Source organism: Calidris pugnax, unplaced genomic scaffold, assembly GCF_001431845.1.
Source record: "Calidris pugnax isolate Ruff unplaced genomic scaffold, ASM143184v1 scaffold111, whole genome shotgun sequence".
NCBI classification, from domain to species: Eukaryota; Metazoa; Chordata; class Aves; order Charadriiformes; family Scolopacidae; genus Calidris; species Calidris pugnax.
The window spans coordinates 7080682-7106446 of NW_015090872.1; the positions used below are offsets into that span (position 1 = coordinate 7080682).

At 43.1% G+C, this 25765-nt stretch overlaps 1 protein-coding gene across 2 annotated transcripts in view; it reads right to left on the minus strand.

Annotated features, from left to right (window-relative positions):
• Positions 1-25765, minus strand: part of FGF12 (fibroblast growth factor 12) — a 253561-nt gene that overhangs the window by 56524 nt on the left and 171272 nt on the right. For both annotated transcript variants that reach the window (XM_014946033.1, XM_014946032.1), the window contains 2 exons: positions 24347-24457; positions 16269-16372 (listed from right to left, as the gene is read on the minus strand). In XM_014946033.1, the coding sequence (XP_014801519.1) occupies positions 16269-16372; positions 24347-24457 (215 nt within the window). The remainder of the gene's footprint in view (positions 1-16268; positions 16373-24346; positions 24458-25765) is intronic.

Consider the following 25765-nt stretch of genomic DNA (forward strand, 5'->3'; position numbering starts at 1 on the left):
AGAGTGTTTTCAGTAAAAACCCAAAGGACAAAACTTAATTGAGAATCCATGCAATGCCGGTGACTTACAAATACAATCAGATGGCCTTTGTTGGCTTTTGCTCACTTTCTGGATGTTTCAATGACTAGACATTCAAGAGTTGCAGGAGGGAAAGTACATTGTTGATAATTACATCAATGCATTGTTCACAGAAACTGAGAAATTGTTACCTGCAAAGAATATTACAATTTGAAGTGACACTACTGAGAACAGATTATACTCAAGTATGTGAACATATGATTGATGACTACAGGCATAGAGAAAGGGAATACTGTGAAAGTGAAGATAAATAAAAGGACATAAAGACCTAAAAAGTGCATGCTGCAGACTCTTTAAGAGGGTCTTTGGAAAAATGTATGTGGTTACTCAGTTTCTTCTCTGACAGTTGTGTGGCAAAAGCTTGTGCTGCAGAGTGTGGAGGTCTTCACAGCCTCCTCCTGTTGTCCTCCATACACACACTTCTCCTGCTGTGCATGGGAGTCCTCTACTGCAGAGAAGGTTGGTTTGGTTTTTTAAGAGGAGACCTGAGGAAGGAGACGAGCTAATACCTTGCCCTAGATTTCAATGGGGTCTATAGCTGTGACTATCTAAAGTGTCTGTGTTAGTTTGGTCTCTCATGTCCCAGAGACTTCCAGTATTTGGTTCCCTTAGAGGAAACTTTGAAAAGATCTCTTGGCTACAGAAAATTTATTTCGGACAGTCTCCAAATGGATGTCAGGAAATAGAGTCCTAAATAATGAGCATAAAACTGAGCTTTTGAAGTCTGTAAATAAAAGGGGAAAGAACTGCAGGGATGGTGATTACTTTGAAATCCCGCTGAAACCACAGGGAGCTCCAAGTATTTACAGCACCACTGGCAATGAAGTAACTAGGTGCCAGAACAGTGATTTAGCTGAAAAATAAGATAACTAGGTTCTGGGTTTATTCTCTCAGGTTGTGCCAGGTCAATTTATTCCATTTTGAAGTCAAATAGTGATTTCCCTACTTCCCTGCACCATTCCAACTTGGCAGACCTGAAAACCAAGAGTCTCCTTTTGCCTTTTCTGTTTTTTTTAATGAGTAATAGAGATATCCTAAATGGAAGATGTTTCCAAATGCTGCTGAAGCATAAACACACTTCTGTGGTTGAGTAACATGGGGCAAATAGGTCAAGCAGGGCCAGGGTAGCTGGACTTGGAGAGAAACACAGCTAGATCTGGAGCAATGTCAACCCAGGAAGCCTTGAGGTGTGAGAGGCTCATGTGAGCTCATCTCTCTTTCACAGCACTAACATCCTGATAGGAAAAGGACATGTGAAGGAGAAAATCTTTTGAGGTAAAAAACAAAGCAAAAAACCCTCATGCTGTCATGTAGTCACTCTCTTATCTACTCAAGCTCTTACACAGTGCCTTCAACATAGCATCCGAGTGCCTGTCAATCACCAATACACTTATCTCCACACTGTCTCTGTGGGAGTAGGAAAGAAATCTTATCTCCACCATATAGATGAGCAGCTGAGGCAGAGGAATTAAGGGCTTGATCTAGTTACCTAAACATAAGTTTCTAGTGCCATCTAACATGTCCTGGGGCATCCAAGACATGTACAGGGCTGGCAGATGGGACACAGGACCTAAGGGAGACCCATGGTCTTCTGGAGGCCGTTAGGAAGGAGATGAATGTCTAGGTTTAAGCAACTGAATTGAATCCTGTGGTCAAGGCAAGGCATTTATGACTCCCTTGATAGCACCCTAAATACAAGAATCATATTCCGTCTCCAAAGAGGGACGCAACCTTTTAATCATGTTTTGAAAGCACACCAGTTTTATTACTAAAGCCAAGTTTCATGTGCCTGGGACCTCCAAAATAACTACTGCTATCAGAAGCCTGTGTACTGTCTTGTTCCTGGCTGAGCTTGAACACACATTCATAGCATCCTTCAGCCACTATCAAGAAGATCCCACCTATGGAATATGGAGTTATTTTCTGTCAAACTCAATAGAAACATGTAGATTGTAATACAAGGAGCCAGAATCAGTGTCAGGGTGGTCTTCCTCCATCTGCACAACCTCAGACCTCAAGCTGAAAGGTGAATCTTCCTCCTTGTGGCAGTTTTTACAGAAAGACACTTTCATAGTAGCTTATAGCAAAACCCTGATGACAATTTAGGAGCTTGTAATGAGCTTGCTGAGGAAGGATGAAAGGATGGTCAGGGTCATAGACCCCATAGGAGCACTGTCAGTTTTGACATGTACAGCAAATAAGGTTCTCAAACAGCTGCCAAATCAGAAATAAGCTGTATGCAGAGAAGCTGTCCTGGCCTCGCTGCAGTCTGTTATTTTGGTGCATTAAGCTGAGGATAGATTTGCAAAACCTCTTGAGCAATTTGGACATTTGGCTCCCCTTTGAAAGAGCTCTGTGAAAGAGGTGATGGTGAAGCACCAGCCTCGCAGGTCTGGTTGCTAGAGCAGCTTCCTGCAGTGCAACCTGAAGCGGCACAAGCATCTTTCCTCTGCCATTTGCCCCCATTGGTTTGGGCTGTGTCCACACACCTTGCAGGTTTACATCCCAGCTGCCACCCAGCAACACAGGTTTAACCAAACAACCCCCAGGGACAAAGCTGGTTTCAATCCTCCCTTCTGGCCTCTCTCCAAAGAGAAAAGACACACATCAGACAATTCTTTCCCCAGCCACACCAGGTACCCTCCATTGTATTCACAGCTGCAACAGTAGGCAGAATCTGATCAATGTCTTCATTTACTTAAGCCTCCCAAATACTTGAAAAGAGGAGAATTATTTTTATGTTATTATTTTTTAATATGTGAAATCTGATTAAAATAATCCTGGCAAGGCAGAGAGTGATAAGCAAATAGAGTAGGTGAAAAAGGGTACTTTTGAAGGAGGAAATTGATTTCCTTCCATTCCTCCAAATTTGAATAATAAATTTTCACAAATAACTTCTTTGTAAGAAATTCCTGGGGATGCAAGAAACTGTAATTAAAATACTTTAATAAATCACCTCTCAAAGCTAACAAAAATTGAGGTTGTTGCAGAGTAAAAAGTTTGAGACTTTCACACTTGGAATCCAGTGGCCAACACTTTCATGGGAGTGCAGAAAAAATTGAAAAAACACTTGAAATTAGCCAGTGTAATGCAAGAAACTGAGGCTATGGGAATCTGGGTGCCTTACCTCCTTTTGCAACTATGGACTTACAAATCAAAGATAAGTGTGACCAATAGGCAACTTTCCCTTTTCTACACTTCTGTTTTCTGCTGTAAGAAAGTGGAGAATTGTGTCCTTTTTCTGGAAACAATGTTGAGCTTTCTGGTAAAAAAGCAGGTCTTGCTATGACTTCACAGAAAGACATGATGATTTCCAATTTCCAAAACAGGCACAATTTCTAAAAGATTACCATTTATTCACTAAAGTCCTAAAGCACTATTAACAAAGAAAATTCATTGAAAATTCATATTCACCTAAGAAAATTCATATTAATCCTAAAGCACTATTAATGAAGAAAATTAATTGAAAATTCATATTCCGATGTCTTAGAAAGAAATTGGTTTCCTATACATGTAGTAGTATGAACATGCACACATTCACTAGGCACTACCCAAATGACTGAGCAGACCACGGTCTCAGCTGTGCTGGGATAAATAGAATCATCACAATTTTCTGATTACACGAACATCAGTGATTTTTCTCTAGATATAACCCAGAGGCAGAGACAACAGCAACTGGAATATCCCTCAGTATCACAGAAATTGTTCTGTTCCTTCCACTGTTGCCTTGCTATGTAATGTTTTACGGTCATGCTCCCACTGCTAAAAAAATATGGAACAACACTTTCCATTGAGTCACACCTGGTCCACCTCCAAGCAAAACCGCCAGCTCAGAGTTTGGACCACAGTTCTCATTAAGTCCTTGGTCATGCCTGGATGACACAAGATGCCCTGGAGAGAGGAAGACACAGTGCATGGCACCATACCACGGCTATAAAGCACTACTGAATTACCATGAATGCTGGATAGACTGCCCAGCAATCCACCTGGATGGTTGCTGGTACCCAACCTTGCTCTGAGAAAAAACAGATATTTCTGCACAGCCTTAGGAGATGTTTTCTCACTGGTCAGATAAATCCCTATGCTACTGTCTGTGTTACTGGTTTCTCCTAGCTGTCACTATGAGTGGCATCTACTGGAGCTGGACACTGAGTTAAATGGACACACAAGGGCCACCCTTACATTCACCCATCACACTTATGTTGCAGTGAAAGCAAGGGGATGCATTTGGTGCCTAACTCTTTTGAAAGCAGGGCTTTAAATTGTCTGAAAATCCATACCTGATTTTGTTACTGGAAATGGTTTTCTTGCAAGATCTGGCTGTTCAGCTCCTGAGGGCATTAGCACATTGCAAGTGCTTCTTTCCAGAGCACTGCTGCAATCCTGAGCTTCTCAGGAGCTGTTTCCAATTCTCCACCTGCCATCTTGTGAAGCCAACACTGTAAACAACCCCAGCTCCTTGGGTGTCTGAAAGAGAGATATCTGTGGAGCCCTGAGCAACTGCACTTGACATATGGTATTAAGATGTGCAAGGGAAGAGGGCTGGCAGAGTACGACTCTCCTGTGGTTCTTTTGCCTGCTCCCATTATCCTCAATGAAGATTGCTAGGGACATAAATGCCAAGGAGCCAGAGAAGAAGTGAAACAGGGAGACAGAAAGGGAGAAGCAAGCCCTGCCTACACAGCATACAGCTTTTCAAGCAAACTGATTTGCTCAGACACAAGATACTACACAAAAAAAGTTGTGCTGCTGCTGCACCAGTACCCTGAATAATCACAGTGATACAAAACTTGTAATTAAGGCAAAGAATTAGGATCAGAAAGAACAGAAGGCCTAATCCAGACTCAACGCATGACCTTGGACATATAACATCACTCTTCTAAACTCAGTTTTCTTATCTATGTGATGAAGGTTCCCAGCATGACTAGAAAATTATCGGAGAGCCCAGAAGCAATTCACAGGTAAGTGATAACAGATTCTTTTCGGGGCCCACACCATTGGTCTTTGCAGCCCCAGATAAGGTAATTCCTCCCACTGCCAATGATCCAGATGACCCAGACATCCATAGACAATCCCTGTGGATGAGATCCTGTCAGGCCTCTGGGCAAATGCAGATCAGCGGGCAGGAGCTAAGAAAGACAGAGAGCATCATTCAAGACAGCACAGCCAGTGCTGTTCACCTACAACTCCCAGAGCACGCCAGGAGAGGCGGGGAGGAAAAGGAAGGATTTTGTGCAGCCAAAATGCCCATAGCAGCAGTAAGAGGTGCAAGAAGATGGAAGTCACTTTGGACAAGCCAGCAGAACAGCTGTGAGTCTTTTTCTTCTAAGAACTAGGAAGGCAACAACCAATGTTACGGAACCCAGCTGGACTGGGCTAGTTGCACACCTGCACAGCACCCTTCCCCTGAGCAGGCCGGATCCCTGACAGAAGTCCTTCCTCCAGCCAGTCTGCTCTGCCCTACTGGAAGGCAATGGCCTCTCTGCAGCCATCTACCTGACATTGGAACAGGCAGAGTGCAGAAAAGAAGGTGCTGCAGGAAATAGTAGATTGTGGTGGTTCTCCTTGGCACCGAGTACAGTCCAAAACTCAAAACCAATTAGCTGCCCTAGCTCCATCAACGGTAGTTATCCAGTGTCAGGAGGAATAGGGAAATCTCCAGTGCACGTGATCCAATGTAGAGCAACATAGGAGACAGGAGCAGAAAACCATTACTTTAAAATGCACACAATGTCTGGCATGAGTGCATGGGCTTTGAACACTGCAGCAGAGATACCAAGAACTGCCCTTCTTGGTCCCTACTTGCTTTGGAGTACTTCCTGCTGGGGGAAGTAATAGCCCAGCATGGCCACTGTGTTTGTGGGAATATCAGGATCTTGCTCCTCATCTCACTTTGCACATGCCTAGAAAGTTGGACACTATCTTTCTCAGTGTTTCCTCACCTAACAGACTTGTTCAAAATCCCTGAGGCTCTATTTTGTCCTCTTATATTTCATGCTTACACTGATTTAGTGGTGGAGAAAAAAGGCTATGCTGGAGATTCATGCTGATTTCTATCTCAGAGGCTTTAAAGAGAAGCAGGCAATCTTTGTCCAGCTGCAGTAATTCCTCTGCAGTGCTCCAGACAGCATCTGGGAGTCCGTAACATGTGCATGCAACTCCCAAGTGCTGTTATCAATAATGCATTTGATGTGCGGTCTTCAGAGGAGCTGACCAAGGAAGCTTCTTATGAAGAGAAGTCAATCCTTCAGTCTCCTCAGGAGGAAAGTGGTGAGGAGATAGGAAAACTTAACATCTTCATGCCATGTCTTATTTATGTCAAGAGGGTGTTCACATTTCAGAAAGCTTTTAGCATGGAGCTCGTGCTTAGGTATGTATTTGGGGGATTAGAGAGCACATTGTGAATATTAAAACACTTTCAACTTTCTGGGATTCAGCTAACTTATAAAAAAGAGCTGCATGAAAGCCTGCCATTGCTCCCCACGCACAACTCCTCTGCACCTTGGATGTCGTTGGTGTGTCAGAGGTGGCAGGACACCCTCACAGCATTTACTGCCTTCATGATGGCTGAGATGTCAAACCACCAAATTAACCTGTAACTCATGTGTGCATGCAAGGAATTCATAGATTTCAGATAGGGACAATTAATTTAATTTCATTCAAAAGTTTCAGAGCTTTTCAGACTTTTCCACAGAACAGAAGCCATCTTCACACAACAAAGGATGGAATGTGTAGTGCATCAAGAGATCAGCAAGAAATAAGGTTCCCTTTTTAATCAAGGAAAAGTTGTAGGCGAGGCCACAGACATAAGTCTATGTAGCATCCACCCACTGAGATCAATACTTTGGTTTGGGTATGTTGTCTGAAACACACTGATATTAAGATTAATGAAACGTGGTTAAGGAAAAGGAAAAAGGAAGACAGGAACAAGGCAAGCAGTAGAGACCATTGGAAGGTGTAACTGAAGAACACCAAAACTGTAAGTAATTGAAATCAGCCACATAAGATCAACCTAATTGCAGGCAGAAAGGTGGATGATACACCATAAAAACACTAACAGGTATTACTCCAACCATCATTACTTGTATTTCTAGTCCTGTGACAAGTCCACAGATGACTGCTGGTGCAGCAGAGATAGTTTAAGTTTGGAAAATAAGGGTCAGGTCATGACCCACACTCTGCTCTGAACCATCCCATCCAGACAGCCTCCAGCAAAGCAAGGACTTCCTCCTCCTACTTACAACACAGAAAAGGCCATGACTTTCCTATCAGAATTTTCAAAATCTCCCACTTTCTCATAATCCTAGATGGTGTCCCCTACTCCCAACCCTGCTGTGCCATCATGTAGGGCACGTAGCCATTGGCAGGCTGGTCATGTGCCCACTTCTCCCTTAAAGGGGTGCCAGATACTGGGGCCAAATGGCCCCACTCTACAGAGGGTCTGGGCTGTTGGTTAAACTGACCCACTCTGCAGAGGGTTTTGGATGTTTGCTAAACCAACACGCTGCGTCTACGTGGAGTCCAGGTTAAAATGAAGTTTTGATTGTACTGACGACACCGTTGGGTCATTGTTCTGCCAAGGACTCCTAAAGAACCTGCTCCTAAAGAACCATGGTGTTGGGTCGCAGCATCTCAAAACTCTGTGGGCCCCATCCTAGAGCCGCCTGTACCATTCCAGAGGAAAAAAGAACCTAACATCAAGGGGAAAAAAAAGTGGTCTTAGAGCTGAATATTTTTAAAGAGCTATTTTAAGTCCAAAGTCTACCCAGTTTACTCATTCATTCAAAATTTACAAGTTGGATAATATAATTAAATACCCCAAGTAATAAACAACCAGCAGATCTAAAACACTCAGCCATTTCCCCTTGGGGCTGACGTCTTCAGCCTTCCATAAGGGCCAAAAATATCTTTCAAAAAACCACTTAGCCCCAGTGTCCATGGACTGGGAAGGATAGACTCTGCCTCTGATGTCCTATGCTCTTTGGCTGCCCTCTAACCCATGGCTGGAAGGCTAGAACTGGGCTCAGCCTCAGCCAGCACATACAGAAGAAAGACCTTGCAGGCCCTTTTTGGTGCACCTCATACCATGAGGCCAGACGCAAGGACCGGGCACTGTTCAGGAGAGCCTGGAGCAGGTCCAGAGCCGTGTCCTGCCTGCTCTGCTGCTGGGATGCCTTTGGGCTGTGCTGCTGGCAAGGTGCCCTCTCTGCTCCTCCCTGCTCGCACACAGATTGCAGGCTCCTTGGCAGAAGCACGCCGGCCATCCCACACGCTCTGCAGAGCTGAGCACGCTGTCAGCACGCAACACATCACAGCAGTGACTGGCTGCCAGTAGTATGAACAGATCATGCCTTCCTCCACGCTCATGGCTTCACAGATGAATTCATGGTGAGAGAAGTTGGGTAGACATGGAGCTATCCTTGCAGTAAGAAGTCGCTCTTCTAGAAGAGGCAACTGAAAGTGGCTGGTAATTCCCAGGGCCCATGTCCCTGTGACAGGGGAGACTAGGGAACATGGATTCAGCAAAGCATCAAGGAGCAATTTCAGTGCTTTGCTGAACTGGATCTTGTATAAGTACATTTAAAATCCTCAGCCAGGTTCCTAACTCCTACTGAGCACCAACTTCAGGATGCTCCTGTGAGGCACCATACCATGTAACTACAGGTGCCGGAAGCCAGCCCTGTATCTTGGGACTCATGGGAACTAAAAGATATGGACGTTATCTCAGCACCTGTGATTCAGAGACTTCAAAAAAATTATCTTTGCTTTGCAAGTGCTTAGTCAGGAAAGTACCCTTTCACAGTAAAAGCAGGGCAGGGATGGTTTAGGCTTCCATCCAGGCCTTTCCGCTACAGTACTCTACATTCCCCACTGATTCAGCCAGTCTGGCTTGAAATAGCCCAGGCATTTTGAACCTCTCTCCCTTTCCCCTAGAAAATTGCATTACAGTCCAACGATGTTTCTCATTTTAAAAGTTTTCTATTACTTGGCTCCCAGGTATAATTACATGCACACAGGTTTTTTCTTGGGTTTTTCAGCCTATGACTGTTGCATCTCCAGCTTTTGCCTCTAGAGCCATTAGTCACTGTTTGGCAAAGGCCTGCCATTCACTAGTTTTATCCATTCTATATTTGACTTTGATGTTATCGGAAAGGAGATCCAAATCACTTCATTAACACACACCTGACCTCAGCCAAACATGCCCTCACTCAAAACTGTCCTATGTTCTTTTCACATCAGAGTCCTGGACCCAGGAAGGACAATATTTGTCTTCCCTCCACAACAAAATAAAATCTTAATCTTACTATTACCCTGATGTACTGGAGTTTAGTCTAGATTTCACTTGTGGAAAACAGACAATAACACTATTTATGGATAAGACACAGCATTAAAAACAAGCAAAGCAGGCTGGAGAGTTTGAGGAAAAGCAAAATATTATCCCAGGGAGAAGAGCTCCCAGTTACTGGTCCCTCCTGCATACCCCCAGCCAGCAGGATGCAAAGGGAAGACAATGAAAGAGAGTTCTGCTGCGACTACCTCTCCAGAGCAACATCATGATAGTCAGGTTTTGGTTCTTGTTTGCTGGGATGAGTGCTCCGCTCACACACCATCTCTGCTAACTAGGGGCTTCCCACCATGCTGTCCCACCTTCAGTCTACACATTTCCTAGAGTTTTCTTCCAAAATCCAACTCAAACATTGTATCGCGATCAGCCATTCTGCTTTAATCTCACCATTTCACCTACAGTGTTAACTGATGACACACAACGCACAGGAGAAAAATGGGCAAGCACTATGCAATGCTAGTGCTGCTTAGTACCTGCTCCAAACACTTCATCTGCCTGCTTATCTAAGGTTAGACTTGTACATTTGGCCTCACAGAAATCAGCAGAAGGAATGCCCTGCAGAAGATGGAAGCTACCACATTCCTCTCTGCAATTTCTATTCTTGCCTTTCTTACAACATAGAGCAACACCTCCCTGCTGGTGTTTTACCCTCCTCCCTCTTCCACACTAAAAGGAAATCACGTGGGATCAAAATGCTCAACCAAAATCTAAACATTTTGTTCTGATTTTATTAGGAATGGTAAAGTAATATAAAACACTCTGAAGTTCTTTCAAAATGGGAATCTGTAACATTTCTGTGGGGAAGTGTCAAAATGAGATGAGTCAGCACCAGTGGAGTGCTTTTCCCCGATTTTCTTCCAAAATGAAATTTCAGCAAAAGATCATAATACATCCCAGTACTGACAGACCACTGCTCAAAGGGAAATGTCCCATCCCTTCTCCTCCATCTGGCCTTAGGTGGAACAAAACACATTCCTAAATATCCGGCGCAATCAAGGTTAAGAGAAGGCATTCCTTATTGAAGCATACTTAATCTTTATAATTTGCATTGCTATCATATAAGAGAAGGAACAGCTAGCTCAGAAAACAGGATTAGGTCCTGCTGTTACTGATTTTGTCCTCTGAACTGTCTCTTGCTTGAAAAAGCAAAAGCTAAGTCTGACCTAACTCACCTCAGATGTCAATACAAGGTGCAGAGCAGCACCTTCCCTGTGCGACCCCCATTGTGGTGCTCTGCTAGGACAGTTCAAGGAACAGAGGTCCCTCAACAGGATGCCAGACAGGAAACCTGTCCCCAACAAGCCATAGTATTGTACTGTTACGGCTCTCCCCATCTGACGACCAATCCAGGCATTCCTGCCAAGTGAGGTTGTACCCTTTTCTAGCCCTTACAACATCCTGAACAGCCCCTGAGCCAGTGTGGGCCACCACTGGTCCTGCCTGACCTACACCAGTCATACACGGGATGGGGGAGCTTGCCCTGCTGAGGTGGAAGGAAAGCTGGACTGTTGAAGAGCTCCCGAGAGCCAAGCAGAGCAATGTTGGCGGCAGCACCTCACCAAGGGAAAAGGGACCACTTTGCTATTGATAGCTGTGTTTATAAGTTTCCAGGCTACACGGGTGGTGTGCCCGGGTGCCCGCCAGGAGCTGTATTTTAGGAACATTTGATGTAAAGCAGGAATCTGCTCCCAGGGGCTGGCTCTCCTCAGTACAGCTGATTCCCTGTGCATCCATTTTGTTCCCTCTATATTTATGATTAAGCCAGGGGACAGGAGGAGTTTTACATCTCCCATTTAATGCCTTCATTCAGTGAGCCCCTTTAAGCAACCAGTGAAGAAAAGCAGATACTCTGGAGGGAAATTAAAAGGACATTACATTGGGCTCCTGCTGTGCTTTGCCTTTGGAGATATTTCTCTCTCTCCACTGACCTGGCTCCCTAATGAGGCATGTAAACTAGGGAATCCCCCCCAGCAAGTGTGCTTCCTTGCAAAGTTTATAGAAAGGAGATGTCCAAGATAACCTGCCTGGCCTATCTGTACTTCTGACTGAATCAACTAGCACCCCTGGAGGGAAAATAGGGATTAAAGAAATGGCATTGGCAGGACCAAGTTTAACACCCCAAACCTATTAGGGGAGAGAATGCGGCATATTGATTCCAGCCCCTGACCTTGGAATAATGTAAATACGAATACAGCAACCCTAGAGGAGTTGTAGCAAAATAGTTATAGCATTGCAAGCAGATTAAAAAATACAGTTAATATACATACTTCCCCAGATGCTTGTTTATTATCATGCAAGACATGTTTATTATGCAAAATGATAGAGCAGAAAAAAAAAAGCAGAGAAAAAGAAAATGCAAAGACACACTGAGCTCTTAACGTGACTTGGATTTTGTCAATGCTGTTTAGATTTTTTTATTTATTGTGCATAATCATTCCCTTATTAGCAAGAATCTTTGAAGTGATTCAAGCTCTAATTTCAGCATTTCAAACTCACAGGTTTATACTGTAAAACCACACTGAGCTCTTGTAAGCGACCCATTTTTTCCCTCTGTATTCTGTATCTCTGCTAGGGTTTTTCTTAGTCTTTCCAATAAATTATGTATCACAATTTGCCATTTCAAAAATAATTAGAACTCTGAGTTAAACAACAAGGAATATCTGAGAGCAGTACATTTTAGAAGAGAAGTGTTATGCACTTGGGGCAAAATCAATCCCAGCTGTAACGCCACTGAATTATACATATTGTATTGAAAGCCGCAATTTCAGTGTACTTGGAGTGATTGGGTGGGCCTGAGGATGCTCTGCAGCCCCATGATGAGCATCTGCTCCAGGAGAACCAGGTTTGTCTCTCAGGCAAAACACTTTGCAGGCGCTCCCTTCTCCGTGCCCCTGTGAGTTGTTGCAGCAGGGGTGATGGAGAGAAAATGGGTGCCAAGGAAAGAAACTTCACAGAGAAAGGTTATGCAGGAGTAGGAATTAATTTGGTGGTGGAACTATTAACTCCAGACAGAGACAGGAGAGCATGTTCTGTGTCTTCTCTGGTTACGATTAGGCTGTAAACTCACTGGAGCAGGACATACCTCTTTATTCTGTTTCCCTCTCCTCTGCAACAACCAGCCTTTGGTCTCAGCTTCCCAAGAGCTAAGACGGTACAAGTAATATCCACTGCCCTTCATTCATTCTGTATGTTTTTACTTTGGCATAAAATGCTAACAGTGAATCCTCAGGAGAGTCATGTTGCTCCTCAGAACAGGTGCTAATAAAAAAAAACCCCAATCACCTTCATGCACCATCAGGGAACTTACAGCTGCTCTACATTACAAGAAATCAAATGGGAACACACCATTGACTCTGCAAGCTTGCTATGAAGGCAATGTTTTGCATCCTACTGTCTGCAAAGCCTCAGACCAAGACCTGATTTTCTTGCCTACTAAGCACCTAATTCCCCAGCAGACCTCAGAGGTAGCTATAAACTAGTCTGGAAAAAAAAAAAAAAAATAAATCAGGTGTCGAGTGTAAGTAAACAATGCATGAAAGTCATAAACAGCTGCTTCTCAAGCAAAGACTCTTTGGCATCTAATTCAATTAGGCCTCAAAAGCTGTCTGGGGATCTATGGTTGGCTTCAATCCAGCAACCTGACCCCATACTGTCCCTGCCTATACCTAGCTGAACAGAATATATGAGGAAATTCATGCTAAAGGTATCACACTGTGAGCACGTAAGAGGGTCTTGCATGTTTCCGCAAACAGTCTTCTCAAGTTTGGCTTTAGAGAACCTCATTCAGACATGCTTCTGTGCTAACTGACATCAGGAAGACTTTTTCCAAGGGCTAGTTATTCTAAACCCATTCATTCAAGAGTTCATTGGCCCAAACTCAGAAGGAGCTGGCACAAACCAACTCCAAAACCAGGCTGATAATAGCCTCTGGTTTGATCCAGGGTAGCGGATGTCAGCCAAGGTCTCAGCTGACGCACACAGATTAAATATCAACAACAAAATCCCACCAAACAAAAACAAAACAAACCCACAGTGATGATGTGTTCAGTAACAGACACAAATCTGGATTCAAGAGAAGAAAAAAAAGCTAACACCCAAAACTTTTCCCTGGACGGTCACATTTTATCTAAACGCAGTCCTGGGTTTGTGGGTGTTACAAGAAGTCCTAGCAGGGCTAGGTCTGGGACAGACAAGCAGGGGAGGCAGCCAAGCAGTAGAAAAAGTTCATTTATCAATGAATCTGTATCAGTGTACAATATCTATGGAGAATATTGACCCATTTTCCAGAAATGCCTCAGAAAACACTAGTGAAAAAAAAATAGGTACATGCACAACACCAAAGGAAACTGGACGGAGACAGAGTAAAGCTGTAGTTTAGGGTCTGTTAAGCAAAGGAACAGGGACGATGTGTCCTTTGCTGTGGGCAGCAATCAGGTCCAGGCGGCACGGCCAGGGGGCCTGCTCACCCCAGAGTAGAGCAGACTGTCAAGTCCTGCCAAAGCAATTGTCCAGCACAGCGTTCGACACAGCCGTGCCAAATGTTGGCTTGGAGTAGGATCCTGGCCCCACAAGGATAGCTGCAGCATCCAGAAGAGACTGCTTGAACAGCCATACCCAGTCCTCCTATAGGACTCTGGTCTCATCCCTTGTCTTTGATACTATGAATGGCTTGTCCCACACTCCCTGGTCCTAGCAGGCTTTATCCACAAATTTTCTTTTTTCTTGCCTTGGCATCTGCTCCAAAGCACAGTGAATTCATTGATTTACTGCTGTAAGACAGAGACAGAGCCACAGGTCTATACAAGAAAATAGCATCCAGCGAGATCTCTCTCTCTGGAGTAGAGATGGGCCAGTAGCACCCTTTTACTGCAAGTAGAAACCTCAGATAATGTTGACAAAATGAACAGTTTAACTCTTATTAGTTCAGATAGAGCTGAATATCATCAAGCCGTGGCATGTAATGAGGCCCACTTCATTAACCACTGGCCATCATGCTGCATCCTTAGGCTCCCTGATTAACCTTCCTATTTCACACTTGCCGGGAATAAGCGGGCCCTGTTAAAACACCCTCATTTGAATACATGTATGATTTGGTGCCTTTTAGAACATTTAATATGGCTAGCAGATGTGTTTCCTGGACACAAGGTCCTTCTGCTGCCCACTATCTCTTGGTACATCCCTCCCACCCTTTGCACCGTCTCACTATTGCTAGAAAAAGATACTTTTCCTCTGCATCGTCTCTAATCTCTCAGCTGTCAAACATCACGTTTCCAACTCTCCATTTTTTTATCTTGCCTGAGCCCCACACCTTTCCCTCCCTTGCACCATTTGTTCAGAAAATGCTGACCCCTCATTGCTCCAAAAAGAACCGCCCCAGGCTGGATGGAGCTCTGTGGCACACACCACTTTCCTGCAGTCCTCATTTATGGAGTACCAGCAGTATGAAGACCCCCAGTGCCAGACCAGGACCCTTTATGCCCAGAACTGTACAAACACAGAGCAAAATGTCAGTCCTGACTCCCCTGACTATGTGCCTAGAGGGAAGCACGCACAATAATGCAGCACCACACCATGCTTGGTATTACCTTTAGGACTCTGATAGCTTTACAAAAAGAGGAAGTTTTCATTGTTAGTAAACCGATGTAATTTATTTAGAAGCAGTCATTTATGTTTACTGGGCTATGAAAGAACAGGAAGCGTCTGGCATCCACAGAGATCCAGATTGATCTCTCTGTCTCTTCTTGACAAGCAGCCAGTTTTGAGACCTATCTCGCCAGGCATACTAACACATCCACTTGCTGTTTTCTACCCTGAACCACTGGGGAGGCTGAGCTTTGCTACCTCTCAAGGGAAAGGGGGAAATCCCGACCACGTGAGAGGTTTAAAACTGACCAAGAACAAAGATGGATGGTAAGAGTTCAGAAATATTGCATAGGGGCAACTCGGACTGTTGTCCTTTCAGTGGTCCTCACTCCATTCTCACGTACACTTTTAAAGCAAAGTAAATGTCTAGACAAGAGCAGAATTGCTGCACTGTAAATTTACAGAAGGACAGATGAGATTAGAATCTTGGCTATAAACTTTAAAGATATCATAGCTACAGAAATGAGAAGTGTATTATTAACTATCACTTTTTACTATGTAGAACTAGAGCAAAGTTATTTGAAGCATAAAAAATTCTGGCAAAGGGCTGCCGTATTTAATAAATCACTGAATCAATTATTCACTGTGAAAATCAATTACTTACTTCAAATGAGAATCTTATGAATAACCTCATGCCCTTTCATGCCATCTAAGAAAGTTATAGGGGAATTAGTCAGTAAAAAATGCCTCACTTATCTTTTATGTGCATTAAAAAGACCACACAAATACAGGGAAATTCTGCCAACAGAATAGTCCAGAACCATTTTAATGAAGTCAGGATATTGCTGTAGATTTACACTGCAGTCAAAAGCAGAGTATGACCCATTGGGGCACCACCTAAGGACAGTTATCCAGGCGCAATTCAGAAGCAATTCCATTCAGTCCATGCCATTTCACAAATGTGAAACCAGAATATAACCAGCCAGCCACACAACCTCCTCTACAACATACCTACATTAAGTAACTACTCAAAGGAATAGAAAATGTATCTTCACAGGTCAGGAAATACTGCCATGAATCTCCGTGGAGACACTTTAAAGTGAATATTGCATGGCCATGCAGCAGCTTCCCCCGTTCCTGCTTTTAAAGGTTTGCTGATACGTGCCCATTTTCAGAGAAAGCTGCAAGTCCCAATGCAGTCTCCTCCCTCCCTCCTACAAAACCAAACCACTCCAGGACCCCAACAGTGCAAAGTACTTACTGAGCTGTAGAGATATCCCTCAGCGTTCATGGCAACGTACAGACCTGCCTTCACCCCTTGGATTGCCACCACACGGAGACCCACAGGAATTAGATTGAAAAGAGCTGCAGAAGGAAAAGAAAAGCAAAGGTTACGGATACATCACCCTGTGTGGCTGCTGATGCTTTTTGCCCCCAGGCCAGTCCACCCCACTCTTGACTTTTACAAAAGATACTGAACTAGAATCAAAAGTCCTGCTTCCAGCTACAAGAAAGGTCTGCAGTCATGAGGCCCATGTCGAAAGCAAATTTTAAAAATTTACAGAATTTGGATGCTTCCCAGAAGCCTTAACACACCCATCAGTCTGTTTGATCACTGCCTTTGCAATGCCAAGGGCTCATACGTGCATCTCAACGGCTTTCTGTGGGCCAGCTGAGCTGTGGTAACTGCACATGTACACATCTTTACCCGTGGCAAATGCAACAACACAACTTAGTTTAGTTCAACCTGAAACAGATTTTAGCCCAGTCACACTTTCTAGCATTTGCCATATGCTGTAAGAGTATATAGACAGTGACCGCAGCCAGAAGGATGCAAATTAACTTGACTGTGTGTCTGCCCCTGCGATCCCTGCTGTTAAAAGAATGAAGAATGTCAGGAAGAGATACTGCTCAACTCTAGAACAAGAGCACTGCTCCTCATTCAGAAGCAGCACTAGATAGGACAGAAGAGGACAAGCCCTTTACATACACAATTCTACTGCAATCTTATTGATTAAAGCATTGCAACCACTTCCTCCCAATTAATTACTTTATGGTTTTATTCCAAGTAGACCCTGTATCTCATTGAAAGACTTTTCCAAGGAGCCTATACATTAATGTATGGTCAGACTTTTGCTATATTTCTAACAGAACAGGCTCAAAGAGGGAGAGGACTGTTATTGTTGATAGCCTGAACACTGAGGCATTAGCATGGTTTTGTTTCCACTGAGATTTGTAGGACAAGAGTATCCAGGTGTTGCAGGACCCCTTGTGCTTCAGCTTACAAAATGCTAACTAGACCTTGCCCCAGTGAGCTCAGGTTATGAAAGAGGGATACAGCGTTGGAAAGAAACACAGGCACAGACACCATGGAAATACTTCACTGAAGGTCTGTTCCAACACAACTGCCCTGAAACGAGTATTTTTTCAGGTTCCCTAGTCATGAGGTCAGACTGTCTCTTCCACATTCATGAAGCATTTCTTGTGGCTTTTTAACACACTCATTTATTTGCAAAAGCTCTCTTCAAACTTCTCAAGAACTTTGGGGTGTTCCAATTATCTCAGAGGAGACCTGCTAATGGGCAGAGTGCAGAGGAAAGACTGGGTGACAAAGCAGGCATGGAAGAATTCCTATTTTCCAGCTGACCATTAAGGACATCATCCTCTAGCTGATTCATTTTATAGATCATTTACGAAGTTTTATGCCTGACATGAAACATCACGTTGGAGCAAGCGCAGCACAAAGAGGTCTTCATAATGGTTGTAGGAGAAACAGTTCTCTTTCTCACTGTGCCATCTCCCAGCATCTCTTTCTCTGGGAGATGGATCACTGCTGATCTGACATCAGCCCTGAAGGGTAAAGCAGCTTTTGCTGAAATGGCCTATTCAAAATACTGTAGTTCCCCAGGCCAGGCTACTGTAAATCCCTGGGGGGATGGGAGGGAATCGAGACTGGCTCAGCATCAATCCACCACCCTGAGGAGACTAGTTAGATGTGCACATGCCAGGTAACATGAATTTAACTCAACCATGAGATGTTTCCCAAGAATGTCCCTCACATATTGCATGTGAATTATTGCAGAGCAGAGAAGGTGGTGTGTTGGAATTTCTTTCCAAAGCAAAAAAAAAAATAATTAAAAATTTACAGCTAAGGTGGAGAGAAAGGAGGGGGAGAACTGAAACTGTTGATTGATTCTTTCCAGTGTGCTTGCTCCAAAGTCCCAGGAGTTGCACAATTTCTAAGAGAAAAAGCGGAGCCCAAAGGTTGTGAAACGTAATGGTAAACTGGTTATGTCTGACCCGAACCCGTGGTGGATTTGCTTAGAGGTCAGAGGTGGATACCTTTTCAGAAGTAAAACATGAAGAAAGCACAGGAGACAAAAACCACTTTGTTCAAGTTATCTAACAGGTGCCCTGGTTAAGCTGGTTTTAAGGCTGTCTCCAAAAAGGGATTTGACTCCTGTTTTCCCATGAAGGCTCTTTTCTCTCCCTCGATCCCCAAAGAAGACTGGATGACTTCACTTAGTGAGCCACCTAAAAGTGAGGCACTTTGAGTTTAGTGAAAACAAACCTATCCCCAGCCCCTTTTCATGGCTTTAAGCACCACATTCCATAAAATATCAAAGTGGATGCAAAGCCAGCACCTATATTTTTACATGATTTCCTAGGAGGATGTCAACAGATGTATATGGTAAATGAAGTCCAGCCTGGGCATTGGTTCTGTGAGCACCTGTCCCCAGAGGAGAAAAACACAGCCCAGTCTAGCTACTCAGCATTAAAGAGCTGCATTATAGCACAGTTCTACTCTTGAAAAGCTCACTAACCATGGGAAGCGTATATTTCTATCACTTTCTCGCTACCATTAAGGTTTAAAAACCCTCTGCAATTAACAAGTCTATTTATAAGCAATTCCCCTTCCCTAATTCTTCCCCCCCACTGAAAAATGGAGCATATTACTGCTAATAATGAAGCCAAATGGGCATCATCATTCATTCCCTACAGCCAATTTGTCTTGCATAGAAAACTTGTGACAGACCATTCAAAGCATTCATTAGGCAGCGAGGTGATAATACCCAGAATTAGTGGGTGAGAGAAGTTACACTTGGAAGCACTCACATGTCTCCAAAAGTTTCTTTCCACCTCTACATGCTAAGGGAGCATAGGAACAATCCTGTTGTGCTCTATGTTACAGTAGCAAGACTGCAGCCAGTTCCCAAGCTCCCTGGGACCCAGCTGCAGCACCCACAATCATGGCTTTTAGGCATGCCGAGCATCTCCTGCAACACACTGCAGAGCAGGGGAGCAAGCAGGAGGACATGCATCTGACATAGGCAACTGACAGCCAAAAGAAGTTTTAGGAAGCAAATGTCTACCTCTATTAAAAAAGTGGTTTGGGTCAATCAAAACTTTGTAAATTCTCAGAGCTGCTTCTGCACTTAAATCTAGAAATATCTTTGAAGAAGCTGGATCCGTTTGTTATTATGCTTCCAAATGAATATTTCATTTCATTTTGGAACTTATTTTAAATCTTGTAAGTTTTATTGTAAAAATGTAAAAATCTTGATGGTAAAAACCCTCAACCAACCTTGAAAGCAAGATATCTTCTTATTTTTTTTTTGCCAGGAAAAGAGGTTCTGGTTAACATGAAACAGCAGATGGGGAAGATGACTGGATGTGGTAGAGTAGGACTGGCCACAGGATCTGCTAATGTGAAAAATGCTTTTAAAACTTTTTCTCCACTGCAAATGGTACGCTTTCCATGCCATCTGCAACTGCACGGAATGGACACATTCTTTTACTTCATGAGCAGAAGAGGAAAAATATTAAGACATTGACTATTTCTGCCTATTTTCCTTCATTACATCTTACCATTTTCAACCATCAGTAGATTTACATCTGACCCTGCTTATTAATGATACTACTCTTAGCACACTCTAGTCCTAAAGCCTTTGGCCATGAGTATGTTGTTCACTGTTCTATTATGGCAGTTTATCAGCTGCATAACACATCTTTAAAATCTGAATGCATACTTAGCTATGGGTCTGGGCTAACATGTTTACAGAAATAGAAGAGTAAGGCAAGACATGCTATATATAAGATGTTGTCCATATGCTCAGCTGATTTAAACAGTAGTTAAGTCAGAGGAGCTAAACTAATTTATACCAGGTGATTTTTCTGGAACAAAACATTTGTTCTGCATATGAATAAGTAAGAACTAATGGAGGGTGCAATAGACAACAGCAGCCTCTGTGCATCATGACATGGGGAGGTTTAAGATCCTAAGGGAAGTGAGGAAGGCTGCTAAGATGATCAAGAGGCTGTGGTGCAAACACGTATGTGAAGAAACTGAGGGAACTGGGTTTGCTTAGTTCAAAGAAGGAAAACTAATGCTACCAGAGACAGACTCTTCTCAGAGGAACACCGTGAAAGGACAAGGGGCATTAGACAAAAGCCTCAGAAAGAAATTATGACTGGATATAAAGAAAATTCTCTACAATGAGAATAGTGCAGCACTGGAACCAGAGAGGTTATGAAGCTATGGAATAGCTCATTGCTGGAGATGTCTGAAACAACTAGACAAGCCTCTGTGCAGCTGAAGATAACCCAGCTCCAAGTAGGATGTTGGGCTGGAGACATCCAGGGCTTTCCCCAGTCTTAATCTTTTTGTGTTTCTGGCTGGAAAGCCTCAAACAATATCCTAGATATACTGGGCTGTTTCCACTTGATCAGTACAATTGACCTATCCTTTATGTACTGTCCATTTGCTACGGCTTTTCAGACATTCAGCAGGTTATGCTGGCAAACGAACAAGTCCAGTTGCTCTCACAAAGAAGGGGCATTACCCTGCTCAGCCCAGGAAAGAGCAATTATGATGCAAGCATTGACAGTCGTTCAGGGCTTATTGCTGCTGTTTGAAATCACTGGAGTTAGATGGAAAAGATACTGCCCCAAAGTCAGGTTCATATATAACATTACTGATAGCACAAACAAGAGCCTCATACACCATGAAACTGCACTCCAATTAAAAGGAAATTCTTCATATATCCCAATGCAAGCAGGCAGAGAATCTGTCTTCTTGCTTACATTAAGATGGCGTGCCTTTAACTACATGGTATAAGGAACAGATGTCCCAAGCGCTGTTTCGCGGGAAGCTGGCTGGATGCCCATTCAAATGCCATTAGAACTTGGCTTCTGGGTTGTTTTTTTTTCTTTTTCTATAAGTGAGAGGAGGTGGAAAATAAATGCCATCAGCTTCTCAAGAACACACATAAAACGGGCACCAGATAATTAATTTAAAAATTGCTTAAATATTAGCAGTTCCTCTTATATAAATATCTAGAATTTTATTAGAACTTTTAATTACATCAGACATATCTGAGGGACATGTCGTGTCTCATTTTAAACGTTTATTTTGCCAGAGTAAACCAACCTAATGTATTCCATAAAAATAAGCTTCCTTCCATAATGCTAATTTGAATAATCAGTGTACGGCTACAGAACACAGAGCAATGTATGGAACCTTCTGCATGGAGAATAGATGGTCATCCAGGGTGGGAAGGATCCTGCGGTAGCCATCAAGGTTGCCCTTCTTGCAAGTGGATGTGAGTTAAACAGCCCTTCTCTGGGGAAAGGGAAATATTATTTCTCTAGTCTTTGATAAGTTTCGCCCTTGCACAGAAATACTGCACAGACTTCTGGCTGGTCTGGAATCTTCTAGAGAAGTATTTTAAAATGGAAAATATCGGTGAAGTAAATCCGTAAACTGTTCACTCAGACAAGTGAATTTTGACTTTTTTTCTGGTCAAAAATTGAGATGTTTGGAGGAATACAAATAAAAAAAAGAAAAAATAGTCAGTATACTTTATTTTGGCATTTCCAATGTGAAAAATGTGATTTTGTTTTGAAGCTATAAATGGAAGTTTCATATAATAGAAAATGTTGATTCAAACTGAAGATTTATGAAGGAGAGCATGGAGTAAGAAGTTAAACAAAACCAAATAAAGGACATATTTCATTTTCAGGGACCAAATATTGGATTTTTTCCAATTTTGATATCCCCTGAAATCAGAAGATGGGGAATTCTTTGGCTTCAATGTTCTCTCAAGAACTTCACTAAACTTTCCACCACAGCCCCATGACTTTGAAGAAGTGGCTTAGCACTCTTCAGTTAGATGCCTCCTGTCCCACCAAGCTATCAAGGCTGGGCTGCCATCTCACCAGATAAATTTAGAAGTGCCCTTCAGCCCATCTATTTCCATTTAAGAAGCCTGGGTGGAAGTGGCTCACAAGTACTCGGCACCTAGTGAAACTGATCTCTAACTTTTCTAATGGGATACATAAATAAGAGCTGTTTGGGTGATTGAGGCCCAGCTTCAGTCATGGACGCTCAGGAGGCTCCTCTGCACCCACCAAGGTGCAGCTTCCCCTGTCTCTCCTGCCAGACTGAAATATTGCAAAACTGCTCTTACATTTTATTCTCCTTCATTGTTTACCTAAATTCATCTCTGCTTCCATTTAAGCCCATTACTTTGTTGTTCGGTCCTCACTGATAGATGAGGGTAATGAATCCCTGTCATCTCTAGCAGTTCTTCCCATGTCGTTGACAAATAGACCTCCAATGAGATTTTCTGCAGATTGAGAAAACCCTACATCTTTCTTTAAGAAAAAGCAGCTAATACAGCCCAACGCTGGGTCATTACTCACCCAGTAAAGCCCACTGAACTCATCACATGTTGGTGTCTGAGAAAATCATAAGACCAGACTCTTTGTAGGAAAAGACCTGCAGAGTCTCTCATGGAGTAAAAGTGTGTGTGTGGAGATCCACAGACTCTCCTGCTCCCACATGAAATAGAAATTGCATCATTGCAATTTGTGGTATTTCATTTTTTTTAACACCAGCATATGAAAAAGGGGACTAAAACCTGACACTTGCATCTGATACAGGCCAATTTTCTGGTGAATGCAGCCTCTTGGGTCCTTTCACAACGGCTTTGCCAACCTCACACAGTTTGAGTTGCCATCTTCTCAAAGCTTCTCTCTCATGCACTACTTTGCTGCAGCCAGCTCAAGGCTGGGGTCCACGTGCAGAATAGTCTCACCACAGACAACACTCCCAGCACAGCACCCTGCCAGCTTCTTTCAGATGGGGCAACCACCTCAGATGTGGTGTTGCAGCCACCTCGCATCGTTGTCCAAGAACAGCTTCACAGGACAACATCCATGCTCTGCTACATGCACTACATCACTGCAGAGACCTCTCACCTGCAGCTGAGGCCCTGGCCTTCCTGAAGGAATGATGCCATCAATCCAGTCAGGATCTTCTTTGAGTTAGAATGAGATTTTTCCCCAAATTTAGTAGGATACACCTTTCACAAAGTACATGAAGTTTGCTTCCATCAATCTTACTACACAGATCAACTTCTGTCAATCTCTAGTAATGACTGGGAAGTCTTGTTCCATGCTGGACAGGCTAGATATCACATCCCTTCAGCAGTGGCACAGGTAGCTTCAAATCAATACAGGATGACCCAAATCAAGACCTGAGTCCTAATCTGTTGATGCAGTTTGTTGCACCAAGAATCTGACCTTATTGCTGCACTCTCAGAACCATCAATCTGAGGCCTATGAAATGAAAAGATGCTGTAGAAAATATCCTGCACCTTTTTTAACATTTTGAGGAGCTTTCATACTGACAAAACTACTTCTTTGCAAAATAAATATCGGCTACTGCTTTGCATTTGTTTAAACCTATATGGGTCCTGTACATGAGCATAATTTTTAAACCTATACGGCTGCGTTGCACTTTGCTGTCATTCATTGGACACCATGAACCCAACCCCTTTGAACAGGATTTTGGAAGATGACCTTCTTTAGAAAGGTCATTTGATACTCTCAGCCTTGACAGTAGCCTCAAACCTGCAGCTGGTTTTCTCCAGCCTGGAAATTTCTGATGCTTGCTGAATTTTTCAGGATAAAATAGTGAAAACGATTTTCTCCTCTTCTCCTTGGAGAGAGAATTCCCCGTATCCTTTACTCACGTGGCATGTGTATAAATATAATCTCCTTTCTCTTCTGGCAGCAATTCAAATCATGGGTTTTATTCTCCACCCCACCCAGATGGCAGTTACGGAATCGGGGCGGGAGGGAAGAAGATCGGAGAGGAAACATATGAAATTATACAGGCAAGATTTAAAGGGGAAAGATAGATACAAAAAATGTGCAGAAAACAGCTGGCTTCTTCCTAATTTGATCTTTTCAAAAACAAAGCTGCACAAGTGAGACCTACTAGGTGATGTATTTGATTGCAATTGGGTTGCAAAACAGGCTAATTTTTCTTACTGTAGTCACTGTTTTCGTCCTTGGTCCCATCAATTGTACCATCTGGGTGCATCTGCAGGAAGTATTCCTGCTGGCTGAATAACCTTGTCACAATTCCTTTCAGCTGGGGTTCTGCAAAAAAAAAAAAAATAATTATTAGATATACCAAGCATGCAGCAAGTAGCAAGAGACCAAATCTGCTTGGCCCCCATTAAGCCCTGAGTAAATGTAAAAGTGCTTGGTAGATAAGACAGTTTTCTGTGATTCCTTTCAAGCGTGGTTGTAAAATATTCATATATACATAGACATACAGGCAAGTAAAATTGAGATCAGATGAGCAAGTAAAATGCAATGCATAGTTGGTGCAGCAGAAAGTAACAGATTTATGCAACATCGCTTCACTGAAAGTTACCTACTAAATGTAAGTCTTTAGGCAGCTTATGCATTCTGAATATGTCACTCATTCAGAAGAATATTTGCTAGTTCTGTTGCAAAGAATGTGCTTATTGTTTCTTATTCTACCTGTGAAGCCAACTACCACGCTTTCTGTATGCTTGATGCACTATCGTACAGCTCCAGTTTTATGCCAATGAAAATTTATTTAAATCCCTGGTAAAACCAAAGTAACTGAGTGCTGAATCAGGTTGCATGAGTCCAACTGTGTGGGACTCGAGGAGCAAAATCCTGAAAGGAACAGATGCAAGACACCTCCAAAAATGACCTCTGAAGCATTTATGGGCACCTTAAAACGCCTCTCTTTTAAAATATGGCATGTTCCTCCCTCCCAAAACACGTGCCACATTCTCATAGGTGAGAATCCCTCTTTGCCTTTAGCAGGGTCTTTTCCCAGCCCCTGTACATCATGAGCCAGGCATGGACTGGTTAGAGACTTCCCTATTGCCTCTGCAATAGTTCATACCTGTGCTGAGGAGGAAAAGGAAACTACAAAAAAAAAAAAAAAAGGAGAAACAATTTGAACTTCTCATAACAGAGGTCTGCAGCATTACCATCTCTCTCCCTGCCATCCAAGCGATCAAATACAAATTAAGCAGTCAAAAATAAATTCAATTTTAATCATGCGAGTCTTACAATTTGTCACAGGCATTACTTCTGGAAAGCAAGCTAGCTGGCTACACGTGAACAGACACACTAGCTGCATGGCAGAGATCCTCCTTGTGTGACGGGAGTTTGTAGTTTTATGTGACTACCCACCAAAAGTAAATAAGACCTAGTTATTGCTGGCTCAATAGACAGGAAAAAATCCAGTGTAGCATACCAAAATCTTGTCAGCCTCCCGTCTTTCATGCCTCTAGTGAGGCTGTTTAATAAGCCATAGTCATTATATAACTCCAGTCACGTTGTGTGTTAAGTGTTTCCATTAGGAGCCTCCGTCTCTAACGATTTTGCACCACGCTGTACAACTTCCATCCGAGGACAGCA